Source organism: Poecilia mexicana, unplaced genomic scaffold, assembly GCF_051168715.1.
Source record: "Poecilia mexicana isolate PSO_F unplaced genomic scaffold, ASM5116871v1 scaffold_19, whole genome shotgun sequence".
Classification (NCBI taxonomy): Eukaryota; Metazoa; Chordata; class Actinopteri; order Cyprinodontiformes; family Poeciliidae; genus Poecilia; species Poecilia mexicana.
Window position 1 is genome coordinate 21,433,977 of NW_028263388.1, and position 27,915 is coordinate 21,461,891.

Genomic DNA, 27,915 nt, shown 5'->3' on the forward strand with positions numbered 1-27,915 from the left:
TGTATGTTTGTTTTATAGTCTTGCTCCTGCAGCCCCCAGACAACCTGCTGTATAAAAGCAATCAATTACAGTTACCACCCTGCAATTTTGTGTGCTTCATGTAAAGCCTATTGAGTACTTTATACTTCAGCATCTGATAAAATGGACAGACTGTTTCTTTCTTGTGCAGAACATGAGGTGGACATTTTGGTCCTTCTGTTTCTGCGAGACGTCCAATAAATCTTTGGCTTTCTCTCTGGATCGTGCATTCCATCACTGTTCCCAAAACAGGTGACAGTACACATCCCCCTCCCCGTCCAGGGACGAGTCTGTCCTCTGCAGGTTACGTCCTTGTCCGCTTCTGTCACTCCACACGGGGACTGATATGATCTAAGTGGCAATAGTAGGGTGTCTGCCAGGTGCCATCCTATAATCCTGGTTTACAGGAGTTTCCTCTATATGGAAAGGTGAGATAAAATGGCTTTTTGGGGGGGGAGGAAGGATGACATGATCCAGGATATATGTCTGTTATTGAGTCTGTAAACCAAAATGTCTTATGATTATAGTCATGCTTAACATTAAATGTTATCTCCATCTTTTGATTGTTAGAGATTTTAAAAATAATTGTGCCTTGCAGAACCTTATACTTTATCACAGCAACCTTCAGTGTATGTTACTGGAATTCATGGTTATCAAAATCTTGTATAAATAAGTATCTGAAAAGTGTGCTGCGTTGAACACATGGTACGCTTGAGAGACTTGTTTGTAAAAATATTAAAACCACAAATCTTTTCCATCCCACTTACTAAATATACACTACTTTTAGTTGGTCTGTCACTTAAAATCTCAAAGTTTGTGAAAGTTTGTGGTTGCAACTTGACAAAATGTAAACAAGCTCAAAGCACTGCATTATTAAATAATATGCTTCTTTTTTCAATCTCAAAACAACAATCTTATGCCCTCCATCTTGGATCAATTCATTATAGGTACTGTTATTCAGTTGTCAACAGAGATCAGTAATTACAACAGACACATTGCATTTTTAGAAATGCTAAAGATGTTTAGAAATGAGCCTTTATTGTGTTGTACATTCGTTGAAAGTCTGTTAACTCGATCCATTTAGTACAAACTAACCGTGTTTTTATCTTTCCGTCCCTTCAGACCAGCTCTAATTGCAGGCAATTAATGTCTGCTGGCTTTTGTCTTTTGACATTAACTCTGCTCGTGGGTATTTACACATTGTTTATTCATCAAACCCTTGTTCCCTTTGCGCTTTGCAAAGAAACAATAACGTGGAAAAAATAGAAGTGTGTGGTCCTCGAATTTCTGGATGAGACCAGTGCCTTTTTTTTTTTATTTCTTTGTAAATTCTATGGATTGTGTTTACAAATACTTTGATACCTAAGAGAAATGATGCACTTTTCCATCAAAATATATTCACATAAAGTCAAATCTGTAACCACATGAGAAAAGAAGCACATCTCATCACATTTCATAAATCACAATTAGGCTGGATAAAGCTCAGTCACCTGTACTAATTTACACTCTCAAAATGTTACAGACAATATTCTTTACAAGCTAACAGCAGCATACTGGAACAGAGTTTGCACCTGTATATTTCTATGCACAAAGTGAGGTGTACATGATAAAAGCCACAAACCACCTTGACGACCAGATCTACAGAGCTGCTCTATACCTAACGCCAAACATGTAGAAGAGAACGTTGTTGCGGACTTTTTGGGCAGATTTGTCTTTGTCGTAGTTAGATTTTTCAGACAAAATGGACGTTTGAATGACCTCATTGATCATAATCCAATGCATCTATGAAATGTGTTGTATGTCCATGGTTTTCCCTTTTGCTTCCCACATGTTTAGCTTTTCCCTCAACTGCGACAAATCAAGCAGAGAATGCATGATTTCATGCTCGAAGCAGTTTCCACCTGCACTCCACTCAGTCAAATATGGAGAGTCTTTGCAAATGACTTCCAGAGGGCTTTGGAAGGCAAATGAGCTGACATCTCAGTGACAGGCGTCCACAAATCTGACCCACGAGTGGCTATGATTTCAGAAAAACCTTGAGGTTCCAGTTCGGTGAGTGTCTGAATTAATATGACTTTGATTGCATCTTAAGACCAGAAAGGTTGACCTCCAGTCTTTGGCTCCTACAGAAACAGGAAACCTTTGAGCTGTAATGCTGTTGAGGCCACTGAGAGGACTAAAGTTGAGAGATGCAAGGAGTTCAGTTCAGATGGTGAACGTCCAGCGATGGCATTCAAAGTGCCAGATTCATCCAACTGGTGGTTCTGAAGGAAAAAACAAATCAGTTTTTTGTCGTATGGAAAGTTTTATCATTTACTTACAATATTTTGCAGAATTAACACCACTTTTAATTTTTTTCTACATCACAACCATAAAGCTCAATCCATTTTTCTTGGGATTTCATGTGAAGTGAAAACAATAAATGGTTTTCACAGTTCTTTTCAAAAACCCTGGCATGAACCCCTTTACTTTGATGCACCTTATAAAATCCAGCAGACCCAGATAAAGTCACCTAAACAGAATCCAGTAAAAATCAAGCTTTTCTTTAAAACTCACAGATGCTTGTCAGAATGCAATAATTAAAGATATTGAGAAGTTAAAAGCAAAATGTAAAATGTTATTTTTTAACCTTTTATTTAACCAGGAGAGTTAAGAACAGTTCTTTTTTACAATAATGACCTGGTGGGGAAGGATACCTTCAGAAGCAGCTCATATAACAGTTAAAAGATTGCTTAGACACATATAGGGAATGAAATGTAACACTTCATATTTTAGCTGAAACTCTAATAAATATAGACCCAGGATTGTTTGGGAACCGTAGAAACTTCAAGCGCTTAATAAAACGAGTCTTACCGGACAAAAAGCTGCTTTTGCTGTTTGATTTGAGACCAGATTTTGGACCTTGAAGGGAGAAAAAGAAAACAGAAGTGAGGAGGTAGAAACGCGTTAAATTTGATTTCTGTTTTTTATTAAGTTCTCCACAGCCCGACTGAGGGCGATGAAAAACGATACGATACAAACCACAGACTGTTTTATCCCCACAAATCTCTGGTGGTGTAAACTTTTGGTGCAATTTTCCCTCTGCTTGTGCAAGCTCAAGGTTACATCAGTTTATTACATTAAAACTTTTTTCAGTTTCCTCAAAACCTTTGCATTCATATATATATAAAAACTGTATTTGCACATACAAATAGATAAACAAAATAAAATGCAACCTCATAGATACAGTGTTTGGGTGCAGAAAATGATAAGGGGAATCTGCGGTGGTTTGGAAACAGAATAAACACTCCATGTGGTGATTTCTAAGCAGAAAGAATCCTACAAACCAGGGTTATGAGAAAGAATGATTAATTGCTGTATTGGAGGTCTTTCCTCCTAAAGGATGCTTTACGGGTGATAAATCATATTATCGCTATTAAAAGCCAATATGATAGATTGTTTCGGTTAGAGGAGGCTCTGTGATATGATCTCATTTCTAAGAAAAAAGCCCCAAAGTATTTATCAGGAGAGAATAGCAGATATCGTGAGCGTGTTGATCGGGCCAAAATCTGTCCACAGGGGTTGCAGCGGGTTCTGAGCAAAATTAAGTACAAATAAAAATGGTGAATATACGTAGCATTTTGAATTCAGGGAACTGGATGTTTGTGAAACACAAAATACTCTTAACGTGATGCAGTGAGTTTTAAAAGCGCACACACCTCTGCTAAAATGCCAGATTCTGGTGGTGTAGAATAAAGTGACATTAAAATGACATTAAAACTCTTCCTCTCTCTGCCATCAGTTCAGAATTTTTAGAATTTAAAAATAGCAACTGAAAATTTGAGTTTGGGAAAATTCAGACACTTTTAATTTGATCATGTAAGAACACTTATGAGTGAGAACAAGTTAAAAAAAAAATTCTAGACTCGTGTCCTTTCCAATAACTGATCTTCCAGGATTGAGGCGGGGAATATGAGGGAGATCCCTTTGGCTTTAGCTCCTGCCTGCACACTAACATTGTCACAAACAGACTGAACCTTCAGGCCATTTCTGAGGTTACCGAGGCATCCAATTAGCTTTGACGTGACAGCTTCTGAAAATGTGACTCCACATTGACATATCCACTTTCTGCCCAGGAGGCGGGATTCTGTGCATGCCGTTATAAAACCTTCGCTGATCTATCACAGTGACGGATTCAGACATCTGACAGTCAAACTGAAGCCCTGAATGGATTTCTTGGTGACCTCCTAAGGTCTAAAGTTGGGATGAGGCATTTTCGTTTCCAAGTTCGGGGAAGTTTCTAAAGTTTTCTCCTGATAAGGCTTTCCCAGGATTCTATTTTCATTAAACCTTTCAGCAAAAATAGATTTAAATGTTTCTGTACAGCAAAATTTGAGATTTTCTTTCCAAAACTCACCTGCAAGGGTCCACAAATGTGAAACGAGTCACTATTGGCGCCCAGTTGGTTCACGTCTGTCAGGACGTCCACAACGCTGTTCGTCCAAGCTTTACCCCTACGAGTGATGCTTGGCTCCACAGTGAGTTGAATGGGGGGTTGCGGTTGCCATACTCCAACATCAGTACCGTTACCAAATGCCTTTATGGCATTACCTAAACAAGAAGGAAGTATTGATCCTATCGACTTTCTGAACAGAATAAATGGAGCATGTCAGGGAAACAGAAAACATGGCAGATGTGGGACAAAATTTGCACCAGATAGCATGACTTTCATTCAGCTGCTCTGTGTTTGATATGATGGATTAATACAGTTGCATCATATTTGGCGATTTAAAAAGCCTAAGTAATAAAAACAGGCTACCTAAACATGTGCAAATAAATATGGTTATGTACTCACACAACTTTTACGGTTACAAAAGATTTCATGTAATAGATTACCACAAAGTAGTGCATAATTGTGAAGTGGAAGTTTTCAAAGTTTTCTTCAAAAAAATATGTAGCTAGTAAAAATGTTTTCATTTGTGTTTGTATCACCTGTGATTGCTGAACAGGTCTTGCTCTCTTTAGTTTCATTTGTAAGTTCTTGGCATGTTTCTTGCATTCTTCTGTTTATCTTTTAGATTTGTCAGGCTTTTCCCCTTCAGTTTAAATCTGTTTTACTCTGTTCAGCCCCTTCTGTGTTGGTCTCCACGTTTTCCTTCTCTCACAGCTGCACCCTGTTTTCAATCAGCCACCTGCCTCTTGTCAGTAATCAAACTCACCACTATTTAAGTCTCTCAGTTTCTGCTGTTGCCTTCTTGATTTTTCTCTGTCCTCCTGTCTCATGGTCCTTTGCATTTCTGCTGGCTTCTTGTCCTGATCCCTATCTGCCACTTTTTATGTTTTTAATATGAAGGAACTTTCACTTTACGTTCTGCCTGTGTTTGAAACTAAAACATGACAAGAAACAATGTTTTGAACTATGTCTCTACCAGCTCTGCTCATCTAGTCACTAAAATGTTTCCCCTTTCTTCCAACATTGAATTCTCAGTGAGACTAGATGTGAACGTTGAATTTTCAAGGATTTCCACAAATTCTCAATTAGCTGTCATTTTTAGTAAAGTGGGGGAACCAATAAATCCCACACTTTTCATATTTTTTTTTTTTGTAGAACATTATCACGTTACAATTATTCACTACTTACTTACTTACTTTATTACATAAAACCTCCCAAAATATATAGAAAAAACCCAACTTTTTTCTCAACCTGTAATAGTTTGGGGAGTATAAATACTTTAGCAAAGCATTGTACGTGTTACGGAAAACAGAATGCTGGAACTCACGGAGACATCGATTGTTGGTGAAAAACTCAGCGAATTTATCACAGTCTGGCTTGCTGTTCCCGCTGCTGCTGCAGTCACACCATGGTGACAGGCTAATGCCAGAAGACCGCACATAATTGGGAGTCATCACTGTACCTGCAGCATAAAGCAGAATAGGACCCCTGTTAGTCATTGCTACTCCGGTTGAAACCATTTAATAGGGCACTTGTGGTTTAGCAGGAACTTTTTTTGGCCTTTTATGCTAAATTAAAATGTCCAGGTCAGCCAGTGAGAGTGGGCTTACTCTGTGTTATAAGGAGCTTTTATTCCATTTACATCGCCCAGGGAAATTGCAGTGAGTGATAAAATGATAAAATTCCTTAGTAAGCTGTAATGTCAAGCAAAGACTAATTGTCTGCCTCTTTGAAGGAAGTTTGAGGCCGAGTAGGTTTGATTTCTGCAATTACAAGCAGATTCTGTGGCGTGGCGTCAGGAACCTGTCGGGTGGGAGAAGTAGAGGGAATAAACTGTGTGAAGCATGATATCTGTGGTGTAGATTGAAATTTCTGCCTGTTGAGACTGCAATTGGCCTCCGTTGCACTGTGTTCAAATCTCATTTCAAAAACTCTGTGGGACGTCATTTTCCTTTCTGCGTAATGAAACCCCGTGATGAAAGGAAGACTGGAACAAGATCTGTTACTGCACAATGAGCTGCAGTGAAATGTTCGCACTGCAGCGATGCTGCTGTAATATAAGGTGTTTGCCAGCCTGGCTGATCAGCTGGTTTAACCTTTGCTCTGCAGAACAAACACAGGCTAAACTGCTTGGCTTTTCAACGAGCACCTGTAAATGATCTGTTGTATGTATGTAGTCCACATGTGAATGTGTAGAAGAATGCATCAGCTATGCTAGAAAGTTGTTGAAAAAACAAGTAAGGATTTTTAGTTGGCATCATATTGTGGTTGTTAAGAATAGTCTCTATCTTTTTAGTGACCTATTAAGCAAGAAAGTATAAAAAATAACTTTGCTCACTCTGTAATTTTGGCGCCCTGGACAATATATGTAGGATCCTTATTCTTCAAAATGAGTAAAAACAGAGAACATGGCAAGACGACATATGTGTGTTGATTTACAAATGGGTAAAATAGCTATTAACCTAAATAAGAAATGAGTTTAAAACAAAGTTGTAACACACAAGGTTGGGTGAGGACCCGAATATAAAGTATAAAGTTTCATTTCCACTGAGAAAAATAGTTAAAGAAGATAAACAAATCTCAAAGGGGCACTAATGGGGTCAGTATGTCTCCATAACAGCAATCTGGAGCCATTTACATGAAGACAACTTTCCATCCCTGCCGTCACTGACATAAACATGTGGAGTCGGACAAACTCTACTGGTACTTTAGCTGGAAATTGTGTGTTTTTAGGCAGGTGAGACTGAAATTGTTCAAAGGACAAATGCATGTAAAACTACTCTGTTCCCATTCTAAAGTTTGATGGAGAATCTGAGAAACTTCTAAAAAATGCACAGCAGACTAGACTTTTTCCAAATACCACATTTTAACAAAAATCCTCACTGGGTTTTTAAGTTGTATAATATGGCTTATGGTCAACAGAGCAGTGAAATGCTTCACCAGACTTTCTTTGATGGCAATTTCAATTCACAGACATAAATAAATCTTATTGGAAATGAATTGGAAAATACTGAAGTCTCAGAACTCTGGATGATTACGTAAACTTGTACATTCCCCTCTCTGTATGCGTCAACATTGTGAGTAAGGGGTTGACATAAGTATTAACAGGACTGTGAATAATTGCGTTATACAGTTGAACCAGAAGTTTACATACAGTGAATAGACATTTACACCTTTTTTCTCACCGTCTAAAGGTAAAACAGACCAAACGTCTTTTGTTCTAGGTCGGTTAGAATGAAGGAAAGGACCTGTCAGAGGTTTATTTTACGTCTTCAAAATCAGAAGACATGCAGAATGAATAATTCCTCTTCAAACAATGAAGGAAAGTCCAGATGATGATGACGTATTAGTTTTGGAAACTTCTGATAGGTTAACTGACACATTTGAGGTAATTGGAGGCTGTGGATGTATTTTAAAGCTACAACTGGAACACAGTGATTTCTTGTTTGACGATGACAGGGTATTTTTGTACACAGCATTTTATTCCACACTGAAACAATGTACAAAAATATATTTTGGATTGTTCTAAAATGTTTAATATGAGGTTGTGCTACCACAAGAAGACAATGTTTCACATTTTTACCAGGTGTGGCAATAATTGAGAGCACAGTTCAGTAAGATCACGGGTCCTTGATGAAAAATATGTCCAATACATCTATGGACTACGAAGAACTTACCAATAAGACCTGAATAGGAGAGCAGGCAGTTGGCGTAGTTCTCTAGAAGACAGCCAGATATGGAACCAGCTTCGGGCTGACAGTTGCTGAGAAAGTCTGCCAGCCTTGATCTATCAGCAATGGAAATACATGACACATGTTGTCGATGAAAGCTTCTTAAAACAATGCTTTTGTGTCCTACTTCTGAAATCACTCTCCAAGAAAGATGTAGTAGAACAGCTCTTTAGGGTTTAGAGTTTGTTTGCTCATGTTTAAACAAGATACAGTGCAAAGATTGAGTGAATCAATCAAATCAAGATGGACATAACTTCATTAAATGTTTGTATCTATAGATCTGGACAAGTTTTCACCGAACTGCACAGTGAAGGTGAAAATTATTCAAATTCAATCAATCAAATTTTATTTGTATTGCACATTTCAGCAGCAAGGCATTTCATAGTGCTTTACACCATTAAACACAAAAACAAAGAGTCATGCAACATTGAATCAACAATCAAAAACATTAAATTTGCTGCTGAAATTAAAAAAAAAACCCTCAGTGGGGAAATTCACAACGTATCTACAGCAAAGTGACGGATAAGTAGGAGACGCCAACATACACATAACCCTAACAATAAAAAAGTGTAATGAAGATTCAGTTTTGCAGTAAATAATTTTGCAATAAGTAGAAAAATGTTTTAAATAAAGTAATCTATTCTTACAGTGTTTTGAACTTTGCTTCTATATTGGTGCAATTTTCATACGCCTTGCAGATTTCGTCTTGAATCTTTTACCATCATGCTTTATTTTTCCGACTGGAGCAAATCATTTTGAACTGGTTCTGACTTGAATCTGATGGACGGAGCAAACAGAATGCCTAAAACTGCCAGGAGAATGAACAGTTTTGTACTTGGCTATATATGGTTGAGATGATACACTCAGTTTGACCTCAGTGTGTTGAATAAAATATTGGTGCTGAAAACTGTCTCTAAGGTCAAAGGTTAGGATACTTCATGCGTTAGATTTAAGATGACACTGAAGAAAGAGCAGGGAACGATGCTGAAAAAACATCATTCCCTTTAGTTCTTCAGTGATATATTTAGTTCATCATGTTGCAGACATTATATATTTTCACTAGCCACTTTATTAGCTAAACTTGTTCAACCACATGGCAGCAAATCAAAGCACGTAGACATCTACAGGGACGTAATGAAGACAACTTGCTCAAATTCAAACCAAGCTTCAGATGGTGAAGAAGTTAAGTGACTTTGAATGCGACAGGGTTGTTGGTGCTTTGAGTGCCCACAAATACAGATAAAAAAAAAAAAAAACCTGGCTCAATGAGTTTAAACTTAGTGGAGACACACATTTTGGCTGCCTTTAGTAAGAGTTGAGCATCATTTAAAAGCCACAGCCCACCTAAATCATCACTTTATGATCTCAGTTTAAACATCCTATCCATGCTTTCTTTCTAATAACCTCCACCTGGTTTCTTGAACAGAACAATGAGTTCAATGGCCTCCACAGTGACCACATCTCATTCCAACAGAGCACCACTGAACTGTGGTGGAACAGGAGATTCACATTGTGTCTGTGCAGCTGACAAATCTGCAGCAACTTCTGGCAAATTCTTAAATCTGTGTCATGGTGGATTAAGGCAGTGTTGAAGGCAAAAGGAAATCCAACCCAGAACCAGCAAGGTGCAAAAGAGGATTCAGGTAACATTTAAACCTGTTAAAGATTCCTGTTTTACCTGCAGATGTAGTTAGTCTTGCATGTGTTCTGCAGAGAAAGACAGTTGGGCTTGTCTTTATCCTCATAGGAGCAAATCGGTACGATGGTTTGTCTTCTGCGTTCTGCACAAGCCATCTGATCTCCCGCTGGACAGGAGCAAAACAGCATCCCGTAGCTGTGCTTCGGTGGAACCTTGATTTTGGAACAAACGCAGAAAACACACAAGTGAAACTGTGTTTTTTAGTAATGTACTGCGGCGCACAGGGCTACAACATTTTCCCAGCTGAGACATTTACAAAGACACCGCGCTGAAAGTGAAATCCCATTTAGAACTGTGATGGAAGCAAGTTTTTGATCATTTTGAGAAATGTTAGGCTGAACGTCAGGCATCAAAATGGAAGACAATAAAAGCTCTTAAACCTGGCATGCTTAATTACCTTGTCAAAGAACTGTCGTAGGGCCTTGTGGCACTTGCGCTTGTTGCAGACCTCAGCAGCAGACACCCTGCTAGTGCAGGGGTTGATGTAAGCAGAGCGGTATTTCTTGCAGGTGTCGTTCAGGTTACAGGCCTTGGCAGCACTCAGACAGTTGTTCTCCTTTGTGGATGCAGGCTCAGCTGGGACAGAAAAAATGGAATATGTTGAACTGAAGATTCTAGGCTTTCTTGTAGCATGCTATAACAGTAGTGCATAATTTTGAAGTGAAAGGAAAATGGCAGACTGCACAATGGTACAGTTACAAATACGGTTTCCTGTGTTTGCATCCCTGCCTGGAGTATATTATGTGTGGGTTCTACAGTCCAAAAAAAGTATGTTAGGTCAGTTTGACTCCTTATTTTTGTTCTGCCTCATTAAGGATATCACTGACTCCACATAACTAGAACTTCAACTCTAATCACAAGTAATTCATCAGGAGAATGGCTGGTATGTTAATTTTAGCCTTGATGTTACTTTTCAGGGTGGAATAACAACAAAACTCCAACTGGTGGCAAAAAAGTTTTTAATTGTTGGTTTTGTCTCATCCCCACATGGCCGATATTTTACCGGCAGGCTCAGAAATGCACTGACTAAATGTTGCACTTCAACATCTACAACCTTCCTGTAGCCAGTCATTGAGCTTTAGGCATAATTTTGATATTTGACTCGACTTCCTGGCGAAATGTGTATGTTTTATGTAAAGTTCTTTGTTTTTTGGGGGGGTTTTTGGCCCTCGTGTGGTTTCTGAATCTGTTGCGCAAAATTTTAATTGTGTGGATGTTGACGTTCAGACAAAAGAAAAATGTTAAGGTCGTTTAAGAACAACAGAAACACAGAACCAGCGGTAAAGGACGGTGGTGACAGGATCGAGGTGGATGGATGGAATAATGACGTAGGAGGACTATATCTGTTTTACCTCAACTCACAAATCTGAATGATCCGACAGGAAAATGATTCCAAACACAACAAAATTACTTTTGGAATGTAAAAAAAGTCAGGCTTCTGGTCTTCATGGTGTTCCTTAAGCCTTGAAAGTTAGTGGTAAGAATATCCACAAACGCAGCTTCAAAATAAGCCATTTAAACATTTTTATGGTGTAATTTTGTTCTTATCCATTTACATATTTCAAACTCATATGGAAATAAGCTCACTCAAACTCGCTTCCATTCTGGTATGCCTTTACTTTCATCTCATAAAAAGAGCATTGTGTGGTCAACATAATGCCCCTCGCTTCCTATTATTTCTCATTTATTGTAGTTAAAACCCTTTCTGCTCCACTGACTCCTGCACAGTGGAACAAACTCTATCCTCGCCCTCGACATGGAAGAATGAGCTCCGTAATTTTGCTTTTTGAGGTGGAATTGAAGCGCACTGAACTCTTCAATGCACCACAGAATGAGCTATGATTAAATCTGAATACATTCTTGAACCTTGAGGTTAATCATATATTACAGAATCCATTACTTATATGTGACGAGTTCTCAGATCTGGGCTGTGATCCTGGAGTTCTTGTTTGTGTCTCTCAGGGCAAAGGTCTGACAGCTTTACCCCAGTTAAGGTGACCCCGAGGCAAAATGCACACTGCTGTTGAATTAAAGACAAACTTTAAAAAAAAAAGGTATTATGAAAAGGCATTTGTCTGTACATGTATACAAACTGCGAACAGAGAGAGGAGAGCGCAATCCGAAGGTGTAGGTCACAGTGTGGGTTTGCATGGAGGCATTGCACCAGAGCAGAGAACAGAAACATCTTCTTTTGGGGCATTTTTGCATTTAAAAAGGCCATCTTAATGTCATGAAGTGCCTTGCATAAGATTTCATGCTTTTTTGAACTTTTCCACATTTTTCATCCATTCATGGAGAAAAAATATTCAGTGTTCAGTCATTCAGCTTTGCTTTGATCTGGCCGGATGTTCAGAGTTTTGTCCTCCTGGACGTTTTCCTCCAGTACTGCCTCGTTTTGTGCCCCATCCATCTTCTTATTAACTCTAAACAGTTTCTTTCCCTGTTGAAGAAAATCATGCAAAGCATGATGCTGCCACGGTCATAGTTCACTGTGGGGATACTGTAAAGATTTTCACTATATAAATAGTAGACCCCTGGTTAGAGACCACAGCTGCCTTTGAATGACTAAAATACACAAATACTTAAGGTGCCCTCTAAAAATGCATATAAAAATGCATATAACTGCGTATTTTAATAGTTCAGAAATCAAAATTTACCTTAGTATGCACTAATACACACAGTGTAATATACAAACTAACATCTACAGCCTTGCTTATCTTTTCTTTTCAGGATACAGCCAATCAGCACCAAAGGAAATGAATGGCGCTCCAGCCAATAGCATGACATTCTAGGATTTTCATCTTGCCAAACTAAATTTTCTGTTGAATATCAGATAAACTCTACTTAAAAAATCCTCAAATAAGAGGATTTTCTGCAAAAAAAAAAAAAAAAAAAAAAAAAACACAGAATGAAGTTGAATATTAAACTTTGAACAGGCAGAAATCAACTCTAGTGTTTAACACTAAAAGGAAAAAGAGCTCCATTTTAATTCTATCTGACCAGAGCAACTCTGACTTTAATTAGTTCACTTTTGAAAAAATCGAACTAGATTCACTTTGGTTATACAAATAAAGAGCACTGAAAAAACAAATGCACACCACAGTTATTTGTAAAAACAAAAAACAAAATCATATGTGGTTGTAATGTCACAAAATATGAAGAGAAACAAAAATAAGAGGTGAATACTTCTGAGGTTCTTCACTTGCTCGCTGTTTTCTGTCTTTGCATTTCAAATTTAGTTTTATAAAAAGGCTGTTTTAAAGTTGTTTCTTGTTCTCATTTGTATGGATAGCTGCGTACAAGAGTCTGACTTTATCAGAAAGCATCTGATAAAGTCATCTGGCTTATTGGAGTCTTAATATCTGTGAAATCTCAGAGTTTCCATCATACACGACGAATGAGAAGTCACTTGCGGGTGCCTCTGTAGCACGTTATGATGATAGATGAAAAAAAAAAAAAATCTGGCAATGAAAAACAAATCTATATGCCACTCTTCTTAGGTTGCTGCCCTTGAGCAAGGCCACCACAGCAGACATAACAGAAATCTGACCCTATAGGCAGCTCTCAATGGGCTGCTACAAGAGATCTTTCCAGTGATGTCAGTCGGGCGTCGTTGAATATGGTTCCAAAATGTTAATTACGGTGTCCTGGAGCGGGAATTAATTTCAGTAATGCACCGAGGGCAACATGTGAAATTATAGTTATCCAAACTACTGTTTTTAAAATGCTTTCTAGCAAAGTGAGGAGTTGGAGCTGGCATTTGTCTTTTACAGTGGGGGACATAATTATTTCATCCTCCTGCTGAGTGTTCTCACTTATAACAAAATGAACAGTCTCTAATTTAGATGGTAGCTTCGTTTTAATTTGGAGACAGAATATCAACTAAAAAAACCCCATTAAATAAAAGTTTAAATCAATTTTACAACACAGATCACACACCCCTGACTTAATGCAGTATTTATATGGAGCATACCTGCCTACAGGATTCATTTCTTCCGATCCAGCTACAAGATCAGAGTGCTGTCAGAAGATGCTACAGACCAAATAATGAATCTGTTAAACCTGGAGCATCAGGAGGAAGGTTGGTGAGAAGAAGGAAACTGTCAGAGATATGAAAATTGTCTTGAGCTCCATGGAAGGTTGTGAGGATGATCATGAGAAAGTTGAGGAATTGGCCAACCTAAGAGAAACCTAAGGAGATTATTGATAATCTGGAGGTAACTGAGACCTCGCTCACCAAGAACACCGTTGTTGTTGCACTGTGATATCTTGAAGATTCCTGATGTTGAAGGCACAAGTACAGACAGTGAAAGTTTGGCTCTAAATAAGTCAAAGAAAGCTTCAGAGAAAGTGCTGTGGCCTGGTCAGACCAACAATGAACTCTTTGGAATCACCTCAGCCATGTTTAGAGGAAGAGAAATGGTGAGTGTGACCCAAGAATGACATTCCCACAGTGAAGCACGGAGGTGGAAGCGTTATGCTTTGCAGCCGTGCCTATTCTATTAGTCGGTGTATTTTCACAAAAAGCATTTTCCTTTAGCTAGAAAACAAATGTTGTGTTGCAGATGGGTCCTTTAGCAGTGACTCAAAACATCCAACTATCAGAAAGTAGTAGCTAAAAAAAAAATACAAATTAAGTTTATAGTCTCCAGATCTCAATTTTTCAGACGTCTGTGAAAGAAGCTGAGCCTTTAAGTTGACAAATTACAGGAGAATCCAAAGGTTTTCTGTAAAAATGCATATCAACAAAGGAACACAAGTTATTCCCCTGAATAATTTGTCTTTGGTATGTTTACTTTTCAGTTTTTACTATTTTTTTCAATCTTCTGAATTTTGAGCTATTTTCAGCACAAACAGTGTTTTGTGAGTTACATCAAGATTTTTTTTTTTTTCCAAATTAGCTGAACACTTGGAAATATAGAAATCGGTCTGGTTCTTTAATGTTTTTTTTAAATCATGAAAAACAAAGACCACTTTAAAAAGAACAACTACATGATGCTACCAGTGTGGGGTTTAGTTTTAAAGTGACAACTGTGGATAGTCTGACAAGAACATTCTCAAGCTCTTCCTTATCTTTCACTGTGTAATAAGAGCATTAGGAAAATACAGCTGTGGACTTACCCTCTTGTCTTTTTATAAGATTTAGGCCTGACATTGTCCAAGAAGCTCAAGAGTGTGACTGACCTGCAAGATAATCCCTAAAGCTCTTACTATGACTAATAATCCCACAGTAACGAGAACCATAAAAGCTCACAGGATTGGATTAAAGGATGCTATGATTTCAGCTCCCTACCAACATGCCTTTATCATGATTATTTGAAGTAATCATGTCTGCATGAAGCAAAGTTCAGTAAATCATAGACTGGCGACCTGCCCAGCTACTACACTCACAAGAACCGGTCATGAAAAAATTAAGATGCCTCATTAAAATAGTCAATCCTTTCAAATGTAAAGTTCAGGCCATGTCATTATCCAATATGTTACTCTGTGAATGAGGAGTGAAGTTAATCTTTTAAACCTTTGCATCCATAAACTTATTGTTCCTTCACAATTCAGGAAAAAGAGACCGAGAGCTAGGAGCCTTTCCCTCATGCTGCCCTCCTTTCTGTCGAATCTCCGGTTAGCATGCATAAATCCCCACCAGAGTCTTAATATTTATGATCAGACTCAAGACCCATTTATTACGTACACCCATGAAATTAGTGAGATCCCTCTTAGCTCCTGCTGCAACCGCTGCTCCTTAATCTTTGTGCCAGTCATTTATTCTGGAATGATATAGTGTTTTTGCAGAAATTACTTGCTAGGATGAAGCACCCAACAGACGCAGCAATATTGTCAGCAATAGTTGAAGTCTGCGAAAGTTTCCCAAATGTTCCCCTTTTGTAGAACGTTTAATCACCAATAGAGAATAAATCACTTGCTTTTAAAGCCAAGCAGATATTTTGTTACCTTGGTGGAACTCCGCATTGTGGGATAAGAGCGTCTGCTTCAGGTTTGGCTCACTAATCATGATGATGTGCTGTACTGTAAGCTTGAACGGACATATGGCGCATCGTCACTGCAGCATATGGGTGAGCAAGCCAAACCTTTTCACTGAGATGTGCAACTTTCTGACGCACTTATAAAATATGTCATTTAGGAATTCAGATGTTTACTTGTAGATCCATTTCTTTTTCTTGTCCTAGTTATAATTTAGGTTTTGTATCTTCAAATTGTGCAATTATTTTGAGAAAAGAAGAAAATAAAAATCACATTTTTTGTATTTGTGAGTTCACATTTCCCCTAAAGATGACACAATTGTCATTTTTCAAAAGGGTTGGGGTTACTTTTCACAGAAACGCATTAATGCAGATGCTTTTAAATGTAACACCTAGAAGTTTGGATTTCTCAAATTCAACATTTGTTTACAAAATGATTAAAAAATATGGCTGTCAAAATACAAGAATGGTGCTTAGTTGATAAGTTTTGTGTATTGTAACTATTAGTTTGTATGCGCTGTATAAAGAGACACAGGACTTTTTTTTATTTTTGCTCTGACTATTTTTCACATTTTTTTTGGCTCATATTTAATCAGAATAAACCATTTCTCTTTAGGCTGCTTAGGGATATTGGAAAAAACGTTCTGTTTGCTTCACACTAAGATAACTATAACTTTGGACCCAGATGTTGATGCTATATGGCTTTATGCTATTAGCTTATATCACAACATTTGGATGAAAGGGAGGCATTCACCAAAAAAAAAAACTAAAGACCTCGTGAAGATGCGATTGGAAGCTGATAAATAAGCTCCACTGAAATAAGACTTGGAAGAAGTCATGTCTCCAAAAGTAAGTAAGAAAAAGCCATTTTTCCATGCCAACCGTGAAATACAGAGGTGGCAACATCTTATTTTTGTCTTCGAGAAACTGGTGCTCTTCTCAAAATAGATGACGTCATGAGAAAAGAGCACCAGGTGCAAATACTGAAGTAACATCTCAAGACATTTAGCTTTGGATAAGCAGGCAACCAGTTCTGCTATAAGGCGGCTTAAGCAGAACGAGGTTTATGCTTTTGGAGTGGTCCTCACAAAGCCTAACTGTGTCTGATAGGAACATGGGGGCAGGGCTAAACATGCAGGCTGCAAGTCTGACTCTGTCTGGCAAAATGGGCGGAAATCTCAACAAACTATTGTGCGAAACTTGTGGAAGGATATCCAAAACCACAAGATATCTTGTTTACATTTGGCCACAAGCCATGTAGGGGACACGGCAAACATGTAGCTCAGTGGGAAGAGCAGTTGTCAGACAAACAGAAGGCCGTAAATTTGATTCCACCCCCACCCTTCCTTTGAAGTGTCCTTGAGCAGGATACATGACTCTAAGCTATTAATCCATACATTTGTAAATGAGTTATTGTGTGAAATTGTGTTGTGTGATATGGATAGAAAATGTGCTTTATTTTTTTTTTTTCATTTGGAAGAAAGTGATCTGGTCAGTTAAAATCAAAATGTAGCATTTTTGGATACATGTAAACCGCTTTGTGAACGGATTTGGGGTCAGCGGCGCCAGTAAAGCTGGTCAGATTAAATGGGAAAACAAATGGAGTTAAACGCAGGGAAGTTCTGAAAGAAAAACGGTTGGATGCTGCGAATGACTTGAGACTTGGGTAGGGATTTACTTCCCCAAGGGACAGGAGCACTAAACATAAAGCTAGACCTACAATGGAGTGGCTCAGATCTGTGTGTTGTAACGGTCCAGTGTCCATTTGTTGCAAGACTTCAATCTGACTGGGCAATTTGGCAAAGAAGACGGAACAAATATGAGGAACTGATCAAGATTTTTCCCACATAAATATGTGTATGCTTGCCAAAAATATTATTGTGTGTTCCTTACAGCCAACAGCACTTTGGTTTTGTATTTCTAAGCCATGGTTAGCCAATGACTGCATTTCCAATGAGTGCATACCCACTTGGCTCGTGGTACTCAGCCTGTCATGGCTCGGCCTCAGGTACATTCATCTTGGTGAGGAATTTCTGTTTTTCAAGCCATTTAACCGAGCCTTCGTCTTCCAGCACCATTTATTTATGTCGGAGTGAAAGTCAGTGAGCCAGTATGCAAATGTGCGAGTGTGTGTGTGTGTGCAAGCTGAAGTTGATGTTAAAAATTGTATTTGCTAAATAATGTTCTTGGCGTGACTTATTTTAAGTCAGTTTTGCTTAAATTAACTCAGTTTTGCGCGTTAGGTCATGGTGAGCTCTTGGAAAAGCAAATTCTGCGTTCTAATATGTTTTTGGATTACAGAGCACAATTTGAGCTCAATCCTCTGGAGTATTTGGCAGGTGAAACATTGGTTTCATACAAGCAGCACGATGTCCTCCAATGTTTGAAATTTCAGGTCTGGTGTTAAAACATCAGAGCATGCACACCAGTTGTTTTCTACCTCTGAGGCTCATTTAACTTTTCCTAATATTGAAGTGAGAAAAGAGGTACGAATCAGGAAAATTATCCGTAAAATACTGAACTACTTGTGTTCATATGCACACTGGATCAGCATAAAAATCTCATGCTTTGGAAGATAAATCTGTTCCCTCAGGGAACTAGAAAAATCCAGATTATTTTAGAGATGCTTGCTGGAAAGATAATCAAGCTGAGCTTAATTTATTGCTCCGTAACTCAGACCACTGATAAAATATGAACTAAGCACTGTAGTTCATGATTGGGTCAAAATCTGTGATTTCCTCCAGGAGAAAACTGCATTTTTGTCTCTTTTGAAATTGGATTTAAAAAGATAAACCATTTAAATGTAATGGCATCAAATGAGTGAAGAAATACATAATTTGCTCTCATGTCTATGAAAAATGTAATATAACAAGTTTAGATCCACTTAAGTAAGCTCATTTTAGTATCATGAAAGAATCAAAACCCTGTTTTCCAATGATGATTTTATTTATTATGGAGAAAAACAACAAGTTAAAAAATACCTTTATGAGATTATTTTTATCCTTTCACACTGGAGGGCTTTTGAGAATAATAATTATCTTGGGAGTCATGCTATTTGAGCATCTGAGTTGGATTTATACCCGGGTTTTGACTAGGCCATTCCAAACCTTTCATTTAGATTTTTTGAATCATTCAACGATGAAGCAGCCGGTCTGCTTCAGATCAAGTGAGGCTGAGCAAAAAGCAAAGCAGAGCGAGACCTCCACACTTCCACAACCATGTTTGACTGTAAGTGATGCTGGTTTCCAAAATGTTGTGCACCATTTTTTTTTGTTTTTTTAGAGTTGAATCAAGAACACTGAGCTTCACTGAGGTTAGAAGTGTGTTTTAACCCTTTCATGCATGAATTATGATCCTTTGTGTCAGGATTTTTTTTCAATTCTTTTTTATTTTCTTAAGGCATAAAAAAGTAGGAAAAAAAATTGTAAAAAAAATATATTTTTCTCTTTTACAAAATTATTTTTAGGTGATCAATTGTAATTTTCTCCAAATACAAAGTTGTTATTTGAAAAATACATCAGTAGTTTTGTTCTTTAGTGGTTATCTGATGTCACAATATTTTTTTTACCTGCAAGAGTCGTCTACAGTAGAAGGAGGGACCAGGTCGGTCGGCATGCTTTTTTTTGTCTGTCGGCCATATTGGATTTAACCAAAAAATTATTTCTTGCATTTGGAGCTGATGGCCAGTAGTTGATAGTATTTTTTATGATGCATTAGTGTCCACTTCAGTGGTCTGTGTACATTTATAACATAAAAATCCACAAGAAGCACAAGGAAATGGCTTTTAGATAGCTGTCCACTGCAGTGACCACTATGCATGAAAGGGTTAATGGCTTCTTTTGTAACTTTCTGGAAAAGTTAGGGAAAAATGTTAGTGTACTAAGAAGGTTTGCTACTTCTATGTTCCATGTTTCTTTCTTTAATGAATCTCATTGTTGTTCACTGGGGTCCAACCCCCTTTTGAAATTCTTTCCTGTATGATGCATGCATTACATTTTTCTATCAACCATTCTTGATTTTCTTTCGATTGGGATATGATGAATTGCCTTTTTTTAATGTAGATTTTCTTTTTACCTACTTCATGTTGTCAGACAGGTTCTGTTTAGATGATTTCATTATCTACTTGTCTGGCAGTAAACAAGTTTAGATCTGGATAATGAAGATAAACAATGAAATGTGGTCAATCACAGTTGTCTCATAATTTAAAAAGCTTGATTTTAAATTTAGTTTGATGATCTGAAACACTTAACAGTGACAGTAAAAACATGTGAATTCCCCACCAAGGCGAGTTTCAGTTGTGCACATGCGACATCTTTTTGTAGAAACTCCAACCACAACCGTCCGTCAGTTCATGTGTTGTATTATGTGACTGAAAGGCAGCTTTACAGATTGATTGTGTTTATTGATTTTTAAAAGATGCAGCATTTCATTTCATCTGTTCCTGGAAACCATGCTTGTAGTTAGTGGTTTGGGTTTCAAGCCTGCAGGTCTGAATTATTAATGTGATGATTACATGACACCCAAAGTAGGAAAAAAAAAACACAAATTCAAATTTTACACTTCTAGAAGATTGCTTTTATTTTTAATATAATTTTATGTATAACTACAGTAATACTTTTATTTAGTCATAGGTTAATATTACTATTAAAATAATTGGTCACTTCCTGGCATTTCAGCTTTTACCAGTTTCTTATATAACTGCAACCATTTTCTGTTAGACTAAACTCAGAAAACAACCATGTTTTTAAAGCAGAACAGCCCCTCCCCTACCTGTTGCTGTGCCTACCTCTCAGCAGGCTAAAAGAAGGCTTCTGCACTTTTCCCTGACAAAAAAGACAAATTGAGCTGTTTAGAAATATTTATTTTCCCAAAATATCCAGATATGACTTGTTAACTAAACTAGAGTCAACCATTAGGACTGTAGTTTGGATATAGCAAGCTACATGCTAATGCTAATATATGTGTTGTAGCATCTTAAGATAAAATGAACAGCAACATTCCTCAATGCCAATCATTCAAGTGATCAGTCCAATATGCTTTTGCTAAAGAATAGCTAACTTCTGATTCCCAATATAATTAATAAAGATAAGTAAAGTTGTAACCATGTGCATTAAACAATGTTTGGGGTCAGAAAAAATTTTGAGTTTGTGAAAATCAGGATAAAAAAAGAAAGAAAATTAGTTGTTAGAAAGGAACCTTAATTACATATACAGATTCTGCCTTTTAATGGGGATTTCACTTCTCATTATTTTTTGAAAACAACATGAATAGTATAATGTAATGCTTAATTGTTCATGCTTAATTGTTGATTTAAGTGTGGGCCACACGACTTTCTTTTCAACTAATTTTGGAGACACAGAGCAAGGAGTAATAGTCGAAGCACCTAGAGCCTTTGTTTTACTGAAGGATGCTTAACAACAACCATCAAGTCAATAACTCAGTTCTATCTTGAGTCATATGTGCATTATTTTATGCTTGGCTTAGTTTCAGGCAGGAATGAGGTCACTTACGGTTAATGGACTTGTGATATCTAACCCATTAGGTGAATTACGTTTTTTTTTTTTCTTTCTAAGGCCGCTGTGGCTGTTTACACAGCTACAAGTTAAAATTGCTGCTCATCTTCAGCCACATAACGTCATAGCTTGTAATGCTCATATAATATAGGTAATACATGTGATGTTTTTTGTGATAACACATAATAATCCTGATAAGTTACCCTGTCAGACTTCCATATTCACAGTCACTGACTTTGATGGAATAGCACATTAGGCGTGTATCAAGTTTCCAAATGGTCTTTTGATCAGGATTTCAGCATTTCTCATTTCTTAAGTGAAATAATTCCAGTTTTATGCAGCCAGATGCCTCATCTAAGCTACTTCAGGCATATAATGGTTTAGTGAAAACTGTGTAGTGAAAGTTTTACATTAATATAGATTATTGATGCCTCTTGGTCATATTTTCTGTTGACCTTGAACAGTTTTAACAATATTTTTATTTCAGCATTTACACACCCTTGAATTTTTTTTCCCGTTTTATGTTATAAAACAAAAACGTCAATATATTTTACTGCAATTTTATATGTTAAACCGTCACAAAGTACTGCGTGATTGTAAAGCAGGAGAAAAATTTTGCATTGCTTTGATTGTTAGAGCCAAGACATGGTGCATACATTGGCGGGCCAAGCAAGTAGAGCATTAATCAGAGAAAGAGAAAGCCAAGATTGCAAAAAACGATCTGAAATGTGTGAAAGGAGGTGCTCTGTCTGGTCAGATGAGACGAAAGTCTAACTTTTTTCACCTACATGCAAAATAGAATATGTTGTGGAAAATAAATACTTATATCTGCCTGGACAACCCCTCTTAACCTTTTCCTGCATAGCGGTCACGACAGTGGTCAGCTATCTAAAAACCATTTTCTTGTGCTTTTTGTGGATTTTTACATTATAAATGCACACAGACCACTGAAGTGGACACTAATGCATCATAAAATACACTATCAACTACTGGTCATCAGCTGCAAATGCAAGAAATTATTTTGGTTAAATCCAATATGGCCGACAGACAAAAAAAGCATGCCGACCGACCCGGTCCCTCCTTCTACCGTAGACGACTCTCCCAGGTAAAAAATGGCAAAGAATGAGCAGAAATGTCAGTTTCAGAATTTGAAAAGCTAGTAGACATAATCCAAAAGACTTGCCTCTATTATTTCACATTTTCTTCCATTTCACAACTATGTCTTAAGTTGTTTTTCTATGACACCAAAAACCTATTAAAAAAATACATTAATGGTTGCGGATGTAACGTGAAAAATATATAATGTTCAAAGGAATATTTCTTTTGGCAGGCACCAAACCTCATCATTTCAGCATTTTTGCAGGAGAGTAATGTGGATCTTAATAATGTTTTCTCCACTCTGTTTGAAATACATTAAGACACTCAGTCATTGTATGCTGAGCAGAGTGACTCTAATATGGCAAGTTGGTTTTGCCACAGCGAGAGCCAGAAACAGCAGGAGGCAGAGCATAAGAAACAAAAAACAAGAAAAAAAAACAACAAAGCCAAATGTTTTTTCCATCGAAATAGCGGCTGGCCAGTTCAGCAGATGCATTCCTCCAGCCAGAAAGCCCAACGCTGTGGAGTGCCAAAGGGTTCTGCACATGTCACAAAGCTCTTCCTCTATCATTGCAACTGAATGCAGACAGATGGCTAATTGCTCCTCTGCGAAACTAAATATGGGCTTGCCTAAGTGTATGCTCACAGGTCCACCGTTGATGGCTGTGGACATGTATGACATTTATATTTTCACAAAAGCAAACAAGCCATTTTTTTTTTTTAAATCCAGGGATTCAGCTCTAACAGGTTCCTGGAACTCAGACGCATCGAGCTCGGCTCTAAAAGGATGATTATTTCACAACTAGCAGATAAATGCGATGTTCAGCATTAGCGCCATGACAGCAGAAAAACACGCAGGCCTCTCATCATCGCTTCGAGGGCAGGAACTCAAATATACTAAATTATTCTGCTTTGTGTACCATGGGTCACAGTGGCAGATAAAAGCTTTTGTGATGGATAATGGGCATTGAAAGCTACAGCCTGAAAACTAGACGGCGATAGAAAAAAGAGCGGTTGTCAGAAACGGTGACGGATGTGTTGCAGTGATGTGGCGTCTTATACGGAGTGCAACTGAGAAATACCAGGGATATAAACAGTGACTTAACACTGCACAAACTGAGACCTTTAGGAGGTTAAAAAAAAAAAAAACCTCTTACCAGCTATGATGGGAGCCAAGCGGAAGATGTCTGAGAGCCGGCTATTGACTGGTTCATATGGAGAGTATTCCAGTAAATCGTTACCTGCAGAACAAAACAAATTGTCAACACTGTGTGCTTGAAATTGCATGTGTGTGTGAGACAGAGAGACAGAGTGTGTTTGTCTTAATGGCATAATGGGGCCTTGTCATTACTTTCATCCTGTGGGGACGTCAGTGTCTTTGGAAACGAAAGTGGATTCCCAACGGTTTTGACAAGTAACAAGTAACTTATTTCGTATGCAACCAAAATGAAGCACAGTTCTGTTTATTTTATTGTCCACGTCTCAGTGAAGCAGTATTTTGCTTTATATATGGAGGGACTGACAACTATTGAATACTTCAAAGGTTTTTTGTTGTTGTTGTTTACAAAAAATTCACACCAGGCATTGGTAAAAACCCAAATAATCTAGACAAGACAAAAACAAATGATTCCAGAAATGTAATTATGTGTAATGAGTGGAATATCACAGGGAATAAAAGTTAGGAACATGAAGAGAAGAGGCAACAAAAATGTATGAAATTACCTGAAATCTATAGAATGTAGTTCTGCTTCCTCCTATTAATTTTATTATTGCATAAGAAGCAACTCATGATGGTTAAAAGTCAAGAGTTCTCTGTAGAGCTTCACGATCGTACTGCTGCAAAATACAGCGATGGCACTGGCTACAGACATATTTTCATTTCCCCGTGAACTAGCCTTGACCAGATGTTTATTGCTGGAAATTTGTCAAAGGATTCAAAAGCATTATAATCAAAAGATTTTTCCAAGAGACAAGGACCACATGTAGAGCTTTGGAGGTGTGTATTCCATGAAGAAATGCACACAGCTGCCAAAGCTTCTATGCACACTAACTGCTTAATAGTTTTCTGCAAATTATTTACAGAAATAAATGGAATATGCCAGTGACGTTTGGTCAGATGAGACCAGAATTTAACTCTCTGAATGTTACTAACAGAGTCTGGGATGAGATTGTACGGCATATCACTTCAAATAAAATAATATAATAAAGTATTAATAGAAAACCGACACTCTTATTTAGGTATTATCTGTTAAATTTATTTATTTATTTTTTGCATTTACAGAATGTTACAGTCATTGACTTGCTTGCACAACTTTTTTTAGTCCTCAACTTTAGATTGAGCATTAAAAATGCACATTAACACAATTCACACATCAAAATCCAGCTTGTGTAGATGTTTGGTCTGTCCTCTACACAACAACCTCATGAACCTCATGCATCATTACATGTCAGTATGTGTGAAGCTTATAATGTGTATCTGCCATGAGGAAATATGAAAAAGCTGACTCTGAATTCAAAAGCTGAAAATGTATATGTGCATTTCTGCAATTTGAGTCACTCGTTACTTTTTAACATACAAAATATCAACTTGAAACGAGCTGAATGAGGAACAGTTTGACTTTATTTTTAAAATAATCCCATAAAATTACAGGCAAAGAGAAAAAATCACCTTGTTTCCTATGGTCCAACGCCTGACATACCTCAACCTTTACTTGCAAAGTGTATGCTCCTCATATAGAGCAGGGTTCATGCTTTGACCTCATACGTAATAAAAAAAATTACCCCAATAATTATTTAGCTTAATCAAAAAAAGGACCTGATTGCATTGTGTTACCAATGCATAAAGTTTTTTATATGTTTGAAACAAATACTTCAGCTGTTAAAGCTGCTGTCATATTTACATATTTAAATTGAAGTTCTTCTTTAAGTTTGTCTTTTGTTCTTTAAAAAACTTTTTAAAAAAGGAAGCAGCTTGAATAGTACAGCACACAAAAGACATACTAAGCTCAGACTGTAACGTGAGATGTTGCAGTTGTTACATTTAGGGTAATGATAATAAAACAAACGACTGTCTGACTGTAAGATGACTCACAAAGTTAACCCAACATCCTGAGGCCACTGGGCTCTCCAGCTTATGAAGGCAACCATGACTTCATATGACGCGCTCTCAAGTCATTACATTTCCACTCTCGCGGAGTATTGTGTGGGTCATTTCCAGTGTCTCAGTGTGATTCTGGCAGCTGATGAAATCGCAAATCATGACACATGAATATGTCCTTCTTGCCAAGGTTGGTGTTTGACCCTGGTGGAGTCATTCCTGCCCTCAGCTTTAAGTATTTTATAAGCTACCAGAATGGACTGAAAGGTGTCAGTTTATTTATATTTCCAACGACAAGCTGTGGAAAAAAAAAAAAAAAAAAGAAGAGCCCATTGCACTGAACCCCATTGAAAACCTCCTGGCTATTCCACCAAATATTGATTTCTGAACTCTTCCTGACTTAAAACATTAGTATTGTTGTCTCTAAATGAACATGAACTTGTTTTCTTTGCACTGAGGTCTGAAAGAGAGAGCTGCATCTTTTTTGGATGTTTTGACCATTTGTCATTTTCTGCTAATAAACACTAAATCTTTGCTAGGAATTTCAGAGACATGTTGTCAGTAGTTCATAGAATAAAAGAACAATGTTCGTTTTACTCAAACATACACATATAAAAAGCAAAATGAGAGAAACTGATCATTTTAAGTGGTCTCTTTTTTTTCCAGAGTTGTATGTTGCTATTCATTCTGCTAGCTTTGAAAAGCAAGTTGGGGTCCAAAAGTAATGCTGCAGAATTTAATATTGAATAAATTTCCCTCTCATTTCCCTGATGTGTTTTACCATCGTTAGCCCAAATCTGCGACCAAGCGTCTCAGTCAAAGCATTTCTGCCACCTCCACTCCATCCTGGTAGGATGTCTTACTCAAAATCTAATTCACTTAGACAAGTCAAACCTGAACTTCATTATTCTGCAATGAACAGAGAGTTTTAGAAACAAAGTCTGACATTCGGTAAACATTTGTTTCATTTGTTATTTAGATTTAGACACCTGTATTACAGTGGTCAACCCTGAACTGAATTATTCATTGTATTTGCGTATATTTTCTATGCATTATGCCTCCCTTGAGTTTAAAGCTCACCTTGTAAACTCTGAAATATGCTCCAAAAAATCCTGAGGCAGTTCTTCTCCTTCTTCATGCCTCTCCTGCACCTGCAGTTGTACAGGGAGCTCTGCTTCATGGCATCTATGGCGCTGCGGCACTCGCCCTGCGCCTCGGGACCGGTGACCGCGCTGAAGTTGCTCTCCCTCCCCGCCACGCACTGCCTCATCACCCGGTACTTGGTGCTGCAGGAGTACTCCCTCAGACAATGCTCGCTGGCCTTCACACAGTCCAGACGGGCTGCGCGGGAGGCTGCGCCGCCGTCACCTTTCAAGGTGACCACCGAATCTGAGAGTCGGGGGAAAACTCAAGTGAGGTTTGTGAATAAATGGAAACCATTAGACTGTTTTACGCGCGCCAGCGCTTGAGAAGGAAAATATGATGGCGTAAAATAGGGAGTGAGCGCTACAAACTTGATCAGTCATAACACAAAAAAATGGATTTACAGCGAGAAAATGAAGTTAAATCAATCTGATGCAGTTTAGGGAAATGTTAGAAGTCTAAAGAAAAAAAAGCTACTTACCCCAAATGGATAAAATAAAGACAAAAGTTAAAATCATTGCGCTTTTTGGATGTTTTTCAGGATCTAATCAACTGTTGCTGGAATTAAAATAAACTGTGAGAAGAACTTGTCAGATCGATCCACTTTCCGTCTGGTTGCAGCTCAGGTGTGTTGAAATGACGACGCATTGTGTTAGATCCGACAGGGACAATCCAGATTCTGGAATAAAACCACCGCCTTGTGAATCCGTCGGAGGTTTTTTTTTTTGTGTGTTTCCTGCAAAGCCCTCAGAACAAGTAGCCTAAGTCATGAATCAGCGCTGACTGACTGTTCCCACTTCGCTCCGCTGCTGTGCCGTCTGCTCTGACTGAGCAGCCGAGGCGCGCTGACTGAGTTGCGCATGAGGAGGACAAACTTTCTAAAAGCACAACAGCGAAAAGAGTCGCTGCTCTAAGCAATTAGTGGAATTTAATGAAGGTTCGGAGAAAGTTGGATTTGTCCATCAATGCGCTTAAATTATATCCCAACATCTGAAAAAGTAAAAAAAATTAAATGAAATAAAAAATTTTAAAAAAAATCCTCCCATGCAGAGCAGGTGAAAAGACAAAGTAGTGACACTTTGATCCGGACCGTCCTCCACTCCGTGGGGAAACTGAAGGGATCGAGATGTGCAACCCACGAGATATGTGACGTCATGCGTCTTTCCGCCGACTGATCGTAATAAAACCTTTAGCATCCGGACCTGA

The 27,915-nt window shown here is 37.9% G+C and overlaps 1 protein-coding gene across 1 annotated transcript; it reads right to left on the reverse strand.

Annotated features, from left to right (window-relative positions):
* Window positions 1-1,018: 1,018 nt before the first annotated feature.
* On the reverse strand, window positions 1,019-27,915 carry gfra1b (gdnf family receptor alpha 1b). Its single transcript, XM_014973718.2, has 10 exons — window positions 27,191-27,915; window positions 26,647-26,955; window positions 23,627-23,710; window positions 10,278-10,456; window positions 9,860-10,032; window positions 8,128-8,237; window positions 5,778-5,912; window positions 4,415-4,608; window positions 2,872-2,919; window positions 1,019-2,282 (listed from the first exon to the last, which is right to left on the reverse strand). The coding sequence occupies exons 1-10, from the start codon at window positions 27,225-27,227 to the stop codon at window positions 2,142-2,144; spliced, it is 1,410 nt and encodes a 469-aa protein (XP_014829204.2). The 5' UTR covers window positions 27,228-27,915; the 3' UTR covers window positions 1,019-2,141.